The sequence below is a fragment of the Podarcis raffonei genome, chromosome 6 (genome assembly GCF_027172205.1).
Source record: "Podarcis raffonei isolate rPodRaf1 chromosome 6, rPodRaf1.pri, whole genome shotgun sequence".
NCBI lineage: Eukaryota > Metazoa > Chordata > Lepidosauria > Squamata > Lacertidae > Podarcis > Podarcis raffonei.
Window position 1 is genome coordinate 9,644,749 of NC_070607.1, and position 16,155 is coordinate 9,660,903.

At 44.7% G+C, this 16,155-nt stretch overlaps 1 protein-coding gene across 2 annotated transcripts in view; it reads right to left on the bottom strand.

Annotated features, from left to right (window-relative positions):
* Positions 1 to 8,579: 8,579 nt before the first annotated feature.
* LMX1A (LIM homeobox transcription factor 1 alpha) overlaps positions 8,580 to 16,155 on the bottom strand; it is a 71,767-nt gene continuing 64,191 nt past the window's right edge. For both annotated transcript variants that reach the window (XM_053391374.1, XM_053391373.1), the window contains exons 6-9: positions 14,570 to 14,647; positions 12,195 to 12,264; positions 10,338 to 10,511; positions 8,580 to 9,412 (exon numbers count right to left, since the gene is read on the bottom strand). In XM_053391374.1, the coding sequence (XP_053247349.1) occupies positions 9,252 to 9,412; positions 10,338 to 10,511; positions 12,195 to 12,264; positions 14,570 to 14,647 (483 nt within the window). In that variant the 3' untranslated portion in view covers positions 8,580 to 9,251. The remainder of the gene's footprint in view (positions 9,413 to 10,337; positions 10,512 to 12,194; positions 12,265 to 14,569; positions 14,648 to 16,155) is intronic.

Consider the following 16,155-nt stretch of genomic DNA (forward strand, 5'->3'; position numbering starts at 1 on the left):
AGATAGCTGAACTGACCGGCAGAATCCGAGATTTGGATGTAGAAACAATTGAGGTGGACTGGAAAAAGTTTAAAGATTACTTGCAAAAGTATTACAAACTGTATGAATCTTAAGACGGTGCATGATTTGGAAATGATACGCTTTAGCAATTATGATTAAGTAAATAGTAAACTAAGTGATAAAAGAGAAAAGGAGATAATATGAAATTGAACATGTTATGTTTATTTTAAAGGTATAAAAATTGTGACATAATATAGATACATAACATGTAAAAGTTACAATAAGGTATGACATAAGGTAACAAATTGCTGACATTGTTAATATAAAGAACGCAGAATCGGAAGGGGTGGGGAAGTCCAAGTTGGGATTTTTGTTAAAAAAAAAAAAAAATGGTTTCTTGTAAACTCTTTATTTGTTTGTAATGTATAAAATTTGGAAAGAAACGTAATAAAAAATATTATAAAAAAAAAAAAAAAAAACAAAGTATTGAAGCCTCAGCTTCAGGATCTGTCCTTCCAGGGAGCACTCAGGGCTGATTTCCTTAAGAATTGAGAGGTTTGATCTTCTTGCAGTCCATGGGACTCTCAAGAGTCTCCTCCAGCACCATAATTCAAAAGCATCAATTCTTCGGCGATCAGCCTTCTTTATGGTCCAGCTCTCACTTCCATACATCACTACTGGGGAAGCCATAGCTTTAGCTATACGGACCTTTGTTGGCAAGGTGATGTCTCTGCTTTTTAAGATGCTGTCTAGGTTTGTCATTGCTTTGAAGGCATTTTAAGCCTAGCCGAATTTCAAAGGATGCCTTACACTGTGTGAGAGAATAGGCTATCTTAAGACCTGTACAAATGTGCATTTATATTATCATGGCAGATACCATACTTGGAGATTCTTCCTTATCAGCTGATAGGCAATTGATGCCAGGTATAAGCAGGAAAATACTTTGTGGGCATTTTTAGGGAACGTGACACCTGGTCTGTCCTTCAAAGGACAGATTTTATGATTTTATTGTTTTTACTCGTTATTTTAAGGGTACTCAGCAGAGTTGCTACAAGTTTACTGGCACTGGAGCGAGCTTTGCTAAACAGAGTGAGATGATCGTATCACAAATATTTGATGGTGTTATTATTTTATTGCTTAACTGTAAAAAAGATTGTCGTGTGTGTGTTTTATTTGTGTTTTCTTTGGCTTAACTGTAAAAATCTATCTCTCTGTGTGTGTGTCCCGTCATGACTAATGCCTAAAAACAATAAAATGAGCTGAAGTTTGAAATTCTCATAATGTTATGTAACAATATACAATGCAAACAATATGTATCCTCACCTCTCTTTGTGGTGAATGCAAGTGAAGTGACTTGTCTGATTCTGTATTTATGTGTTCTTGTCCATTTTAACCACTGCAACAACCCTGTGTATTTGTGTGGGCATGCATGCCCTTTACCTGATTAAACAAACAAACAAACTTAAAAGTGAAAAATCACTATTAGAGTTGGAAACTAAAAGCTAATGGTGAAGAGAGCCTTTCTAGGAGGTGGAGCTCTGCTATAGTAAAAAGATGCAAACTTTATTCATAAATACCTGGAGGGAAGAGGCACATTTATCCCTGACCCCAAGGTCACGCAACAATTTGAGCCCCTCTTGTGATGAGTGTGAACTTCTGTAGCAAGGAGCCTTCTGAATCCATGGCAGCTCCCTGTGTGACTAGGTACCCTAGAAGACAAGGTTTAAATATCAAGACCCCCACCTTAAATTGTCCCCAGTAACTAGTGAGGTGATGTTGCTGCGAAACTGGAACTTCCAGGTGAGTCCTGGACCAGCTATAATTTCTGAGCATGTTTTAAATACAGCCACGCTTAAAGCATGTTGCAGTAACCTAAGGCATATGTTCATACATTACCAATACATGAGTAAACATAGAGAGACTAGTGCCATTCGCGTCTTCCAGGTTACAGAATGATGAACTGCCGAGAGGTTGGAGAAACAGTGAAGCAGAGGGTCTAGCCCAAAAGAAGATGTGCGCATACAGTCGAATCTTATGTCAATACCAGCAACATGATAGTGTCGCCTAGCACACTTGAGAGGAGCAGAGTAGTGATGGGGATTCATGACAGGGTTATGGCACCCAGAGCTTTGATCTCCATCAGAGGAGAATGGCCACAGGACTTGTGGGAAGAAGAAGAAGAAGAGTTTGGATTTGATATCCCGCTTTATCACTACCCGAAGGAGTCTCAAAGCGGCTAACAATCTCCTTTCCCTTCCTCCCCCACAACAAACACTCTGTGAGGTGAGGGGGCCTGAGAGACTTCAAAGAAGTGTGACTAGCCCAAGGTCACCCAGCAGCTGCATGTGGAGGAGCGGAGACGCAAACCCAGTTCACCAGATTACGAGTCTACCACTCTTAACCACTACACCACACTGGCACTGGGGGGGGGGATGGCTGGAAGTGGGGCTGCTGCCATCGCTGCCCCCAGGATCTGGCACCTGGGGTGTTTGCTTCACTCTCTCTAATGGCAGGACTTCCCCAGTGTTGACACATGTTCAGGTAAGGGCAGCCAGATGTTTCAAATCAAGCAGTTTCTGCACTTCAAGGAATCCCAAAGCAGGGAACTGACCCAGGGGACAGGTAGCTTAGCTCTTGGCCTTGTTTTGCCTTTCCTGCTACATACTTGGGCAAAAGTATTTAGACAGGATAGCAAAGGCAATGACAATGCAGCTATGGTTTGCAAGGAATCTGCAGGTGTCCTGGCAAAGGTGAGGCGCCTTATAAGGTCCGGTGCTCCTTTTCTGAGGTTTCAAACCTCCAAATGGAGTCTTGAAATACAAAGCTTTGGCCTAAAACTACTTGAACATATAGTTTTACATTTCTTTTCAGAGTTTTGGCACATCCACATACTAGTGTAGTATGTTAAGTGTATTGGGAATTGTAGCTTCATGAGAGGTAAACTACAGTTCCTATGATTCTTTGGGCGATGCCATTATCTGAGTCCGACTTCGGCTGGGGAGGGCAGGATATAAATAAATTATTATTATTATTATTATTATTATTATTATTATCCTTTAAATATACAGTGAAGGGGCTGATTTTACAAGATCTCTGACAAACCCAGTCCAAGGACTCCAGGTAAGCAGGAAGGTCTCTGGTTTAGCTCTGCCTAGCTTAATTTGATTTATAATCTTCCCAGCAATGATATTTTATTTTTTTTAAGGGGGTTGGGAATCCTTTCTTCCGACCATTCCTCTCTTTCCATAAGTCTTTTCATCATTAACTATCCTAATGTCAGCCCATGTCAGTGGTTGACTTTGGCCCAGTCTCGATTTCCAGGTTCTTTCTCTTCTCCCTCTTGCCAAGATGTGGCATAATCTCTTTTGCTGGAAGCAACTTAAAATTAACATAATATTAGTTAGAGCAAGCTTGTTCCTCCCTATCAATAGCATCTAATCAGCATCCTTACCTGAAAGGTAATCTCTGCTGATCTCCCCTTGGCCATCACACAGCTTCCAGGAATAATGGATGCTTTGTTTATTCAATGTTACAGCTGATACAGGAAGGTCAGATCCCTCAGGCCCCCCCCCTCCTTGTCCTTGGCTGCCGCAGCAAAGCAAGCAATGTCCAGGTATCTGCAAAGATACGGCCCATGCCCCCCCCCCACAGTTCCCAGTACGGACCCATGGACGATACCCTTGCAGGGAAAACGAGAGCTGATGATGTACATCACAGAAGAAAGCACCAGGTTTCCAAAATAGTGTCACTCCTGTTACTGAGGCATCTGTTGCAGAGCCCAATTTCCAGTGTCTTGTGGAACAGGAGAGGGGCATGAGCTTTCCTGAATCTATTATTTGTTTTCCTTTGGGCCCTGCTGCTCAGAGCCTGGTAAATGGCTCCCTGAGCTCTATTAAAGGTAAAGTGACCCCTGACCATTAGGTCCAGTCGTGGCCGACTCTGGAGTTGCGGCGCTCATCTCGCTTTATTGGCTGAGGGAGCCAGCGTACAGCTTTCAAGTCATGTGGCCAGCATGACTAAGCCGCTTCTGGTGAACTAGAGCAGCACACGGAAACGCCGTTTACTTTCCCACCGGAGCAGTACCTATTTATCTACTTGCACTGTGACGTGCTTTCGAACTGTCCTGATGAGGAGATAAGGCTACATAGACCAGATGAACAGAAAATGTTGGTACTGGCAGCCCAGTTTCCTGGAAGCTTTGTCCCCCGAGAGATACCGTATTTTCCATGTATAAGACTCCCCCAGTATAAGACGCCCCCTATGTTTTAAAGACAACCCCTATGGGACACGGGTGGCATTGTGGGTTAAACCACAGAGCCTAGGACTTGGCAATCAGAAGGTCGGCGGTTCGAATCCCCACAACAGGGTGAACTCCCGTTGCTCGGTCCCTGCTCCTGCCAACCTAGCAGTTCGAAAGCACATCAAAGTGCAAGTAGATAAATAGGTACTGCTCCAGCGGGAAGGTAAACGGCGTTTCCGTGTGCTGCTCTGATTCACCAGAAGCAGTTTAGTCATGCTGGCCACAGGACCTGGAAGCTGTACGCCAGCTCCCTCGGCCCATAAAGCGAGATGAGCGCCGCAACCCCAGAGTCGGTCACGACTGGACCTAACGGTCAGGGGTCCCTTTACCTTTACCTTTAGGTATGTTTTATGTTATGAAAATAAGGTAGTGTGTTGTGTATGTGCATTGTATAAATGTAAATGTATGTGTTTTATATGTTAATAAAAAAAATCAAAAATCAAATAAAATTGAAAAGACACTCTGTTCCATTGAGGTTTGAGCGATTGAGAGCAAAGCTACAACACTCCTGGGGTGTGGTCAGTTTCCCCCGGTCTGTGGATTATCCTTTAGCAACAAGTAGCAACAAGAGATTCTCCAGAAACTGTTTTCAGCAGCACAAATATTCATGTTTCCTATGTAATATCAGCATTCACTGAGACTTCCGCCTCGCAGCTGCAGGCTTGCTAGAGAGACATGTAGGTCTGGCCATGTGCAAAATGCATTTGTTTCACCACTGAGTACTGAGTAGCCATTTTTGTTTAAATCTATAGTTGCACTGGATGCTGTAACACATCTGATGTGATGTGCAAACTGGCACAGAAACCACCTAGATAATTCATTCTGCTGTGAACTTTGAACCGGGGACTTCTGGGCTCAGAGTCTTAGCTACTATTCTACATCAACTGTTCTACAAACTTTCACAACAGATCAGTCTTTTTCATATTCTTTATTCTCATACCCCTCATTTAATCTCATAATCTTACTTCCATTGATGCAGCAATTCCAACAACTTGTCACATTCTGTTACATTCAGTGTATAATCTTTAGCATGGCCCAAACCTATAGCATCACAACTACTTTTCATTCAGTTTCTTTTCTTTACATAATTTATTAATGAAGAGCATAATATTTTTATACAACACAAACTATGATAGGGACAACGAGGCTGTGTGTGCAACTAACCTTGGCAAAGGCTTTAAAGGGACATGACTCATGAGTCCCATGAGAAATTTCTGTTTTAAGAGAAGACAATTTCCTTGTATGTATGGCTTTGCGTGGACAAATGTTTGCAAGTTCATTCTGTGTGGTTCCAAAAAATTACCACTACTGAGCAATAATAGATTTTTCATGTATGCTTTCACAGTGTTCACAGTAATTTCCCTAAGTTAGTGTCAGGGACAGGGCAGAGGAAGAATAGTGGAGACCGCCTCCCAATCCTGACCCTTCCAGGGAAGAGGAAGAGGAAGACAGTATAGATTTACAACAGGGGTTTGAGGGAGGTAGCAGCTCAGAGGCAGATGAGGGGGAAATAATGGGAGAGGAGGAGGCAGAACCAGGTTAGCAGCTGGCTAACATAGTGTCATTAGAAAGCATCCCAGACCTCCCATCTCCCAGAACCTGGCGAGCCTTGAAAGTAGGAGAGCAAAGAGATCAAAGACAGAGGGCGCGTAGCAGGACCCGTAGAGGACAGGATGAGAATGATGAACAAGGAAGTGGGAGAGACGGGGGTGGAGATTCACTTGGGACAACACCATTATCCAAGAGGCTGGGTTCTATAGCCTCTGTCTGTGAAGACTGAAATAAAAAAATAATGGTAAGATACTTTTCATTGTCTTTATACTTTCCTGGGCAATGAGCCGGAAGTTGCTGACAGCATCCTGACAGTAAGGGCTGCAACCCTGTTGTCCCTACATGGGTAGAAAAGTAGAGAGACACCCCACACCAAAGTAGTAGAGTCCTTTGGTCTCCTACCAGGCCAACCCCATGCAGCTGGGCTTGACAGTGAACCAGTGCATTCATTTCTAACTTCCTCTGAACTGCGTTCAGTGGCTCATTCTTCCTCAGATGCTGTGTCCGACTCCTCTTCTGCTTCCACCATGAGACACATCTTTGTACTAGGGCTCTGAGGAAGAAAAAGCTGCAGGATACAAGACCTCACCTTGGAGAGCACAGGGAGGTTGCAATACTGCATGCCTAACAGCGCGATGGCCAGCAGAGAAGTAATCTGGTGAGGAAGGGAGAGCTATACTGTTATTATGGGGTGCCTTAGCATCTTCCAAGATAGCCCGCCTTGTCATTCTGAAAATGGACTTACCATGTGAGCGCTGCAATCATTACTTGGAAAACATGATGATGAGAACCCATGCTAGGTCTTATTATCCCAAAGTCTCAAAGTTGAGAGTTGCTAACTCAACTATCCATATACCTCTATGCCATTCTTGGTCATTCCAGTGGACCACCAGTGGCCTCAGGATCACAGTGGAGATATCATTTCCTGGAGCTGGAACCTGACACCTGGTAGTCATTGACAGACCTGTCTCCACATGTTCACCCAATCTGTTGGGGGTGGGGGTAACCTTTATACTCATTTGCCTCATGGCATCTTATCTTATGGTAGATTGCTTGTGAAGTACTACGTTCTTTTAGACTGGAGATAGACCGTTATTTTTCAAGAGCTGAAAGTGATCTGAGAGAAGCTTCATATCTTATAGTATTACTTTTGTTCTATTGTTGACATGGATCAAGCAGGTTTTTGAAGCAACACCTAAACTTGCAAGGCATGTTTCAGTAGAGAAAAAAGAAGGGTCAGGGCACACATTATGGGCAGTGCTCCCTCTTATCATGATCAGCTCTGAAATATTGTCTGTCTCCAGTTTTAGACAAACTGAATATTACTGATCACCATGTTTTAGGGAAGCTGGGGGAGAAATGTTACGTGCTTCCTCCTACTACACAGAGGAGCATGGTCAAGTCAGCACCATCAGCACAGAAGGACGTCAGGCCCACCAACAGAGACAGGGAAGAAGAGCAGGGAGCTGGATTCCTACAGCTCCATGTCAGAGGAACTTGAATCTGCCTGGGTCCTCTCCAGTTCCCTCTCAGTCAGCCCATTATGAGTCTTCTCTAAATAAGAGGTGGAACTCAGCATGTTAAAGACATATATGTAGCGATCCTTCACTCCGGCCAGTTCAACAGAAGATTTCTTGGTTACATTGGAAGACTCCATTATTTAAGTGGCAGAAGAATAAGCTAGTCTAACTCATCTGGAAGGCACATGAAGACCAATGTCCATTGCCTATGGAGTTCACCGGAAGTCCTTTCTATTGCAACAAAGGACTTTAGAATGGATACCCATGACAATTGTCGATGTTATTTTCTCAAATTCTTTGTGGTGTTTTGTAGATCCATCTATTCTATTCTTCACCAACAGCAGTGGAGGTTCTGGTTTCTGAAAGGAGTCAACCATTTAGTTTCTTAAGTGTTCCTACATCATCCCCTTGCGAATCTTGATAGTGGGGTTCTTAAACTCTCCACAGCCCATGAATGTACTCTGGAATTGTTAGAAAATCCAGAGGCAGCTTTTCCATTGCTTTGAAAGATGCCTTCATTTAGAATAAGGGCTTCCTCTACGTGTATGTACAAGGCTAACCTCTGTGCTGCTGATGGGACACGAAGCATGATGCGTCTCTTTCTTGGGATGACAATTCTCTTGTATAGAACTAATGTTGGCTGCAACCCGAATTGCACTGAAGTCAACAGCAGAGTTTTCCTTTATTCTAATGGAACTAGATTGCATGCATAAGGGAGGATGGGTAACCCTGATATTTTCAGACGTGGATTTTCATTTGAAAACCAATGAAGAAATGGAAAGAAGCATCAAATTGCCTCCAGCTGAGACTGCTACTCTAACTCTGCTTTTCCGACTTTGCAAACCAAATGTGATATTTTAGAAAACCCAGTTCTTTCGTTTCATAATTTAAGTGCATTGAGCAATTTCTTAAATATAGTTCACTCAGAAAATAAAGTTATTTTTTGCTGTGCAGAACTTTTCTATCATTAGGGATAAACCTGATGCAACATTAGGTGCGCTTGTATCTTGTATATAAATGCACACGCCCTTACATGAACACACTCAAACATCTTGACACACATGTTTGCCAGGCACCAAGAGCTTACAGCTTTCTAAATTGATAGCTATATGAACAAACCATGAACCTTCCCATCCCCCCATACATTTTTTGGCAGTGTCAAAAATGCCTCCCATGTCAATTATTTTCTGTCACTCATTGCAAAATAATAATAATAATGTTCATTTATTAGTTTAAATTGCTCTCACTCTCACATGCCCAGATCTAATTGACTTCATTCTGATATCATCCTGTTCACTGTGTGATTCTGATAGGGTGGGTTCACTTACGTGATTAATCCAGGAAGGAGAAAGAAATAGCAATCAAGGAAGAAATGATAGCAATGCAGAAACCGCAGAAGCCACCAGGAGGAACCACGTTGCCAAAAAGGATTGCAAAATGCGCGAATTATTGAAAATTATCTAAGTTTTTGTTTTCCCCAGAAGGGTAGTCCACCCAAATGAGGAACTTTTGTTTCAGCCCCAAAGTTCAAAGTGGGAAATATTGCTTGCCTATCTAGTCTAAGCCTAAAGTACTGATTTTTGCAACTTGCCTTCAAGACAGCCTTAAATAAAACACGGGGGGGGGGGATAAGTTTTTGTCTTCTTTCATGCATTCCTTGACACTTCAAAATTTAAAACTCAGTTTCAAAAAGTCGTTCCATAAATGGGTTCGCGAAAGGAGAACGGAGTTTTGAATTCTTCCTTCACAAATGTTCCTGATTTCCGCTGAATTTTTCAAATGGGAAACGAAGCTAGCAACTTCAAAATCCTTTCCTCTCCTTCTCTCCAGGTGGCACCTGCAGTGAGCCCAGCCGTGGTCTGCTCAGAGCCTCAAATGCCTCAAGATGTGAAGTAGGAGCTCTGCATGGAGTACAGGTGGTCAATGGGGTTGCCGACTCTGGACTGCAAGGGCCCAGGTTCCACAGTTGTTAAGAAACAGTCGCCCAGGTTGCTGAGGGAGGTGTCGTCACTGTCCATCTCACACAAAAGGTGCTCAGAACCTTCAGAACAGAGAGAAAGATTTGTTCCACTCAGGCACAATCCACTCACACAACACTGAAATGAGCGGGAGCTGCTTGGGTGCACAGTCGAGCACTTGCGCCAATCTTTTTATTGGCGCTTGCACGTGAGAACTTCTTTCAGAAGTGTCATCAGAATTTTGACTAAGCAACTGTAATGATGATGATGATGATGATAATAATAATAATAATAATAATAATAATAATAATAATAATAATAAAACAGTGGTACCTTGGGTTACATACGCTTCAGGTTATATACGCTTCAGGTTACAGACTCCGCTAACCCAGAAATAGTGCTTCAGGTTAAGAACTTTGCTTCAGGATGAGAACAGAAATTGTGCTCCGGTGGCGCGGCAGCAGCAGGAGGCCCCATTAGCTAAAGTGGTGCTTCAGATTAAGAACAGTTTCAGGTTAAGTACGGACCTCCGGAACGAATTAAGTACTTAACCCGAGGTACCACTGTATCTCTCATGTGTTTGAGGTAGCTAAACAGACATACAATCTGAATCAAGGATCTAGACCAGGCATAGGCAAACTCCAGCCCTCCAGATGTTTGGGACTACAATTCCCATCATCCCTGGCTAACAGGACCAGTGGTCAGGGATGATGGGAATTGTAGTCCCAAACATCTGGAGGGCCGGAGTTTGTCTATGCCTGATTTAGATGGAAACCAGAGACGTTTAAAATCTCAAGCTCCACTAGCTTAAGCCTGGAAGCCCAAGCCCAGCACGGATATTGTCTTCGAGGGCTATGGGCTCTTGACATCCTAAATTCACATTGCTAAGGGGTTCCTCTTAGTCTGTCTGAGACGTTGCAATGGGACATGCAGAAAGAAGCCGTTTCAAACTCTGACTCAATTTACGGCTCCCTCAAAATGTGCAATATGCAGGGTTTCCGTTCTTACCATAAGGGTGCATGTGGTCTCCTGGCATTTGTGGCGGAGTGAGCCCTTGCCGGAAGGGGTCTGAGCTGTAAACACTTTGATCAATGACCAATACTTGTTGTGGAGGTGGTTGCAAGGTGGTATAAGAGTTCATGATTCCTTCAAGGCCTGTGTTGTTGCCACTGTTTGTCTGAGCTGGAAGACAATGGCAAATAAAATGCATGAGTTCATAAGATCAGTCTCCCAATACCTTATTATTTCACTTATGTCAGCAAGACCTGGCTTTTCTATACTGGTGCCTTTTTTCTTAATGAACTTTTTTCTCCAGTCCCAGGAGGTGTGAACTCTTTCCCAGCTCCCCTATTTTCAAAGCCATACCCAACCAACCCATATACGACTTCTCATTTTTCAGTCTCGGAATAAATGAATTAAACCATCAGTCGACTCAAATATATGAGCTGCTTAAAGGGTCACAGCCAGCCAGACCTACATATTATCAAGTTCATGAAAAATATAACTATAAGCTCCTTTGGAACTCGGATGCCAAGTTCACTGTAAGACAGGACTCCTGTGATGATGATGATGATGATGATGATGATGATATTTATACCCCGCCCATCTGGCTGGGTTTCCCCAGCCACTCTGGGCGGCTTACAGCACACACAAAAATGTAAACCATTAGATATTAAAAACTTCTGTAAACAGGGCTGCCTTCAGGTGTCTTCTAAAAGTTAGATAACTGTTTATTTCCTTGACATCTGATGGGAGGGCATTCCACAGGGTGGGTGCCACTACCGAGAAGGCCCTCTGTTGCACAATTTCCCCCCCCCCCCATGTTCAACCCCCTTCTCTCTCCCCCCCTCTCTTTCTTTCATTCTTTGACATGCAAAAGAACCCTCAACATGTTCAGTCTTAGAGTCAATCCAGAAAAGATGCTGAAAGATAAATGTATGGATCTCAGACTTGTGGGGGGGGGGGTTTGGTTTTTTAGTTCAGTACATCTGAGGGGGTTTCGGGACATTGGATCAGGAAACTCCTCTGCTTTTTGTCTTGCAGAAGGAAGTGTACACACTTTAAAGTAGATGGATGGCGGCTAACAGACTGAGGTTGAATCCTGACAAGACAGAAGTACTGTTTTGGGGGGACAAGGGGTGGGCAGGTATGGGGACTCCCTGATCCTGAATGGAGTAACTGTGCCCCTGAAGGACCAGGTGCACATCATGCAAAAGAGGGGCCATTGTGCTAGAAGAATGATCTAAGCATGGAAAGAAGAGTTGAGATGGGAAGCATGTTCAGCCTTGTATAGTAAAGGGAAATTGGGAAGCAAAGCTAAGGACTGAAAAGTTATGGAGATTACAGTGGAAAACCAACAACAATCTGAGGAGAGTTCCCAGGTAGGACATGGCAGCCGAGATGTCCTAGGAGCCAAGGAGAAGTGAATCATAACTTTTCCATATCAATAAATTCTAGTTTTTCAAGGTAACACCCAAGAACTGAGTGTTGACAAAACCATGGGATAAGTCAAATCAATATTGTGGGGAGGACCATAGCTGTTCATGGCATACTATTAAAGACTCCAAGGAAATGAAGTCTTGCCCATTGCAGAGGACTGGTTCACTGGCCGCCATATATTGTTGTTGCCCTCCCTCCTACAGCATGGCATATTCCGCCTTCTGGCTCAAGTAGGATGCACAGAACCTGCATTTGAAAGGAGGGGAGCTAGGAAAGTATTTGGTCCTCCTGTCCAGCAACTCCTGGTGCCTCCATGGAAAGAGAATCCACTTTCCATTTTCAGAATCCTGGCTGTAGGTGGTGGAGTTTCAAGGAAGAGGGAACTGGCAGGTCCTGTGACAGAAGCGGGTTAGGAGACAGGCTTACCAGAAGTGAGCCTCTGTGTGGTTTGTTGATCTTGCTGTTGCTGCTGTTGTCGTCTTGCTAATTTCTTCATCTGTTACAGAAAGGGAGGAAAAGTTAGAACAAGCCAATATCCCCTCCTCTTCTTTTCCTAAATGGTGGAAAAGCATCGACAGGGTTAGCAGAAGCACGATGCTGCCGTTACACTTTGATAGTTATTAAGATGGGCATCTTAAGATGGGCTGAGAGAGAGCCCTGTCTGAGAGAGCCACTTCCGCCCTAAGGAGGAGGTGGGGTTGCGGGCTTCATGGCCCCTCCACACGTGTGGTGGGTGAAGGCCAGCCCCTGCGTGATTGGGGGGATTCCCAGCCACGTCACCCCCTGGCCGACCAATTGGCTGGTTCAGGGGGCCTATAAAGGCAGGACGTGGCCGGGGGTCTCTCTCTTTGCCGCTCGCCAGCTGTTCCTGCTTTTCCAACCCTCCCGCCCTATAAGGTTGTCGTTCTTTGACCTTGCTATGGACCTTTGTTGGTCGCTGTTGAGGAATTTTTCCACTTGGCAAATTGGCACCAGCCACTTGGTTTTCACCTAAAAGGTAAAGGTAAAGGGACCCCTGACCATTAGGTCTAGTCGTGGCCGACTCTGGGGTTGCGGCGCTCATCTCGCTTTATTGGCCGAGGGAGCTGGCGTACAGCTTCGGGGTCATGGGGCGAGCATGACTAAGCAGCTTCTGGTGAACCAGAGTAGCGCACGGAAATGTCGTTTACCTTCCTGCCGGAGCGGTACCTATTTATCTACTTGCACTTTGACGTGCTTTCAAACTGCTAGGTGGGCAGGATCTGGGACCGAGCAACCAGAGCTCACCCCGTCGCAGGGATTCGAACCGCCGACCTTCTGATCAGCAACTCCTAGGCTCTGTGGTTTAACCCACAGTGCCACCCGCGTCCCCTACCTCGTAGTTTTCATCTACCTCGTAGCAAATCATCACAACTTTTCGGGTATTGGCGGTTAGGCTTTGGTATAGTTCTGTAGATGGAAGAGGGGAGGTAGCACCATCACCTGCCCCACATATTGAAGGGTAGTCCGTTAAAGGATTCTGGGGGGCGTGGCCCTGTCTGAAGCCTAGGAAGGTGAGGGCCTAAGGCACGCCCCCTAGTGGTGACCCCGGGGGGAGTTCCTAGTTGATGTGCATCAGCAGGACTCCCCCTATTGGTGGTTAACCCTTCCCGGGCTTCGAGCGGACGGGCTGAAGTCGGATATACCGTATTTTTCACTTTATAGGACGCACTTTTCCCCCTCCAAAAATTAAGGAGAAATGATTGTGCTTCCTATGGAGTGAATGCAGGTTCCTTGGCTTCAGCGAAAGCAACACGAAGCCTCCAAAGTGCAGAGGGAGTGCTCCCTCCGCGCTCCGAAGGCTACGCATTGCTTTCGCTGAAGCCTGGAGAGCAAGAGCGGTCGGTGCGCACCGACCCCTCTCACTCTCCAGGCTTCAGGGATAGCCGCCTGAAGCCTTTGGAGTGCAGAGCGAGGTCCCGCTGCACTCCAAAGGCTTCGGGTGGCTATCCCTGAAGCCTTTGGAGCACAGCGGGAACTCGCGCTGTGCTCCAAAGGCTTCGGGGTTAGCTGCGCAAAGCCTCTGCAGAGCAGCAGGGTGCCTTCACCCCGCTGCCCTGCAGAGGCTTCACAGGCTGTCCCAGAAGCCAGAACAGCGACACGGAGCTGCACAAAGCCTCCCCAGGGCAGCGGGGTGCCTTTATCCCGCCGCCCTCTGGAGGCTTCATGGGCTGTCCCAGAAGCCTCTGCAGGGCACGGGGATGAAGGCTTGCCGTACCCTGTGGAGGCTTTGCACGAAGCTAGAACAGCTAGAGGGAGCGCTGCGCAGCTCCCGGCGGCTATCCCAGAAGCCAGAACAGCAAGAGGCTATCCCAGAAGCCAGATCCCTCTTGCTGTTCTGGCTTCTGGGATTCAGATTTCCCCCCCTTGTTTCCTCCCCCCCCAAACTAGGTGCGTCCTATAGAGCGAAAAGTACGGTAGTCAGCTAGGACCAATGCCTAAGCCAATACTGCTCATCACCTGTAACCAATAAAGTTGTGGCCTTTTTTAGCCCATTAACCTTAATAATTGTGTCATGTGTCATTATTTCCACCTGGGGGGGGGGGTGTCGGGAACTCACCATGCAACTTCTGCCAGCCTGTGCAGCTCAGTGCAACTATGTAGACGGACCAATGGTCGCTTAGACAGCTTCCCAAATCCAAAAATGCAGTCTGCAAATTGCCTATTCCTACTCCAAACTAGGACTACATTTTCTGTTTAGATAGGTAGCCCTCCTATCTAAAAATGGATGAAAGGCCCCATCGTCATTATGTAGTAAGTGATTCAAGGAGAAATGTTGTTACCTTAGCTCTTTGATTCTGGAACCAGACCTGAACAACTCGGACACTCAGACCCGTCTCGGCCGCTAACGTTTCCCTTACCTTCATGAAATGTCAGAACAGCAGACATGATTATTCGTTTAAAACAGAGGCAAAAGGATCAGCAAAATACGAAATGTGTAGGACTCTCAACACAAATTTCAACATTTTCATAAAGGGTTTTTTCATTTTTCAGCACAAAATCTCAGTGTTTGCAGTTGCTCCCTAGATTTCTCACCAAAATCCAAAACCACCAGAACTGGAAGTTTTTGGAGTTCGGCAGTCGGATTTCAAGCATGTGTCTCCAAACAGGGGAGCTGTGAAAACACGCAGAATACTGATCAGTGCGTATCAAAAGTGATCACGGGGATGAAGCAACTCCCCTAGGGAGGAAAGTTGCAGCATTTGGGACTTTTTGGTTTAGAGCAAAGGCTAGTAGCAGGTGACAGGATAGAAGTTTTAAAAATTATGCATGGCGTGGAGAAAGCGGGTGAAGAAAGGTTTTCCTTACTGTCTCATAACACTGAATGTTGGAAGATGCAGGACAGTCAAAAGAAAGCGCTTCTTTGCTCAGTGCGTAAACTATGGAATTTTATCCCACAAGAGGTAGCAATGGACACCAACTTGGATGGCTTTAGAGAAATGGCTATTAGCTACAATGACTATGTCCTATCCAGGGGCAATATGCCTCTGAAGAGTAGCGGCTAGGGAACTGAAGTGGGCGAGGACTTGCCACGGGCTCCTCATTAAAGAAATTGGAGTTCTTGTTGGAAATACACTAAAAAGGATATACCAAGAGCTCAGGCCACAAGTTTCAATATAAGGAATAATTCCTACTCGAGAGTTGAAAAGAAAAACGTGTATATTCTGCTAAGAATAACAGTTTGAAGCTAATAGTAAATTTAAACACAACGTGTAACTACGATAGTTTTAAGGTAAAACGTTTAAGTACAGAAATAATGTAGTTTCAAATATGCAGTGATATAGTATAAAGGTACATAAAATATCAGTACACAACAATTATTTTGTACAAGTCTCAATGGCAGTCAAAATAAGTCCATATTATATAGAATCAGAATAAAGAATAAAGAATCAAATTGGGCCGAAAAGGAGTATCCGGAGTGTGAATCAGATGTACGACTCAGTCTGATTCTATATAATATGGACTTATTTTGACTGCCATTGAGACTTGTACAAAATAATTGTTGTGTACTGGTATTTTATGTACCTTTATACTATATCACTGCATATTTGAAACTACATTATTTCTGTACTTAAACCTTTTACCTTAAAACTATCGTAGTTACACGTTGTGTTTAAATTTACTACGGGCTCCTCATTGGCCATTGTGAGAACAAGATGCAGGAATAGCTCAGCCTTTGGTTTGATCCAGCAGGGATCTTATGGTTTAATGTGGGATTATTATTTTTCTAAAGAACCCACAACTCTTTAGCTTTTTCCTGTAAAGGTAAAAAAGGTAAAGGACCCCATGACAGTTAAGCCCAGTCAAAGGCGACTAGGGGGTTGCAGTGCTCATCTCGCTTTCAGGCAGAGGGAGCCGGCGTTTGCCA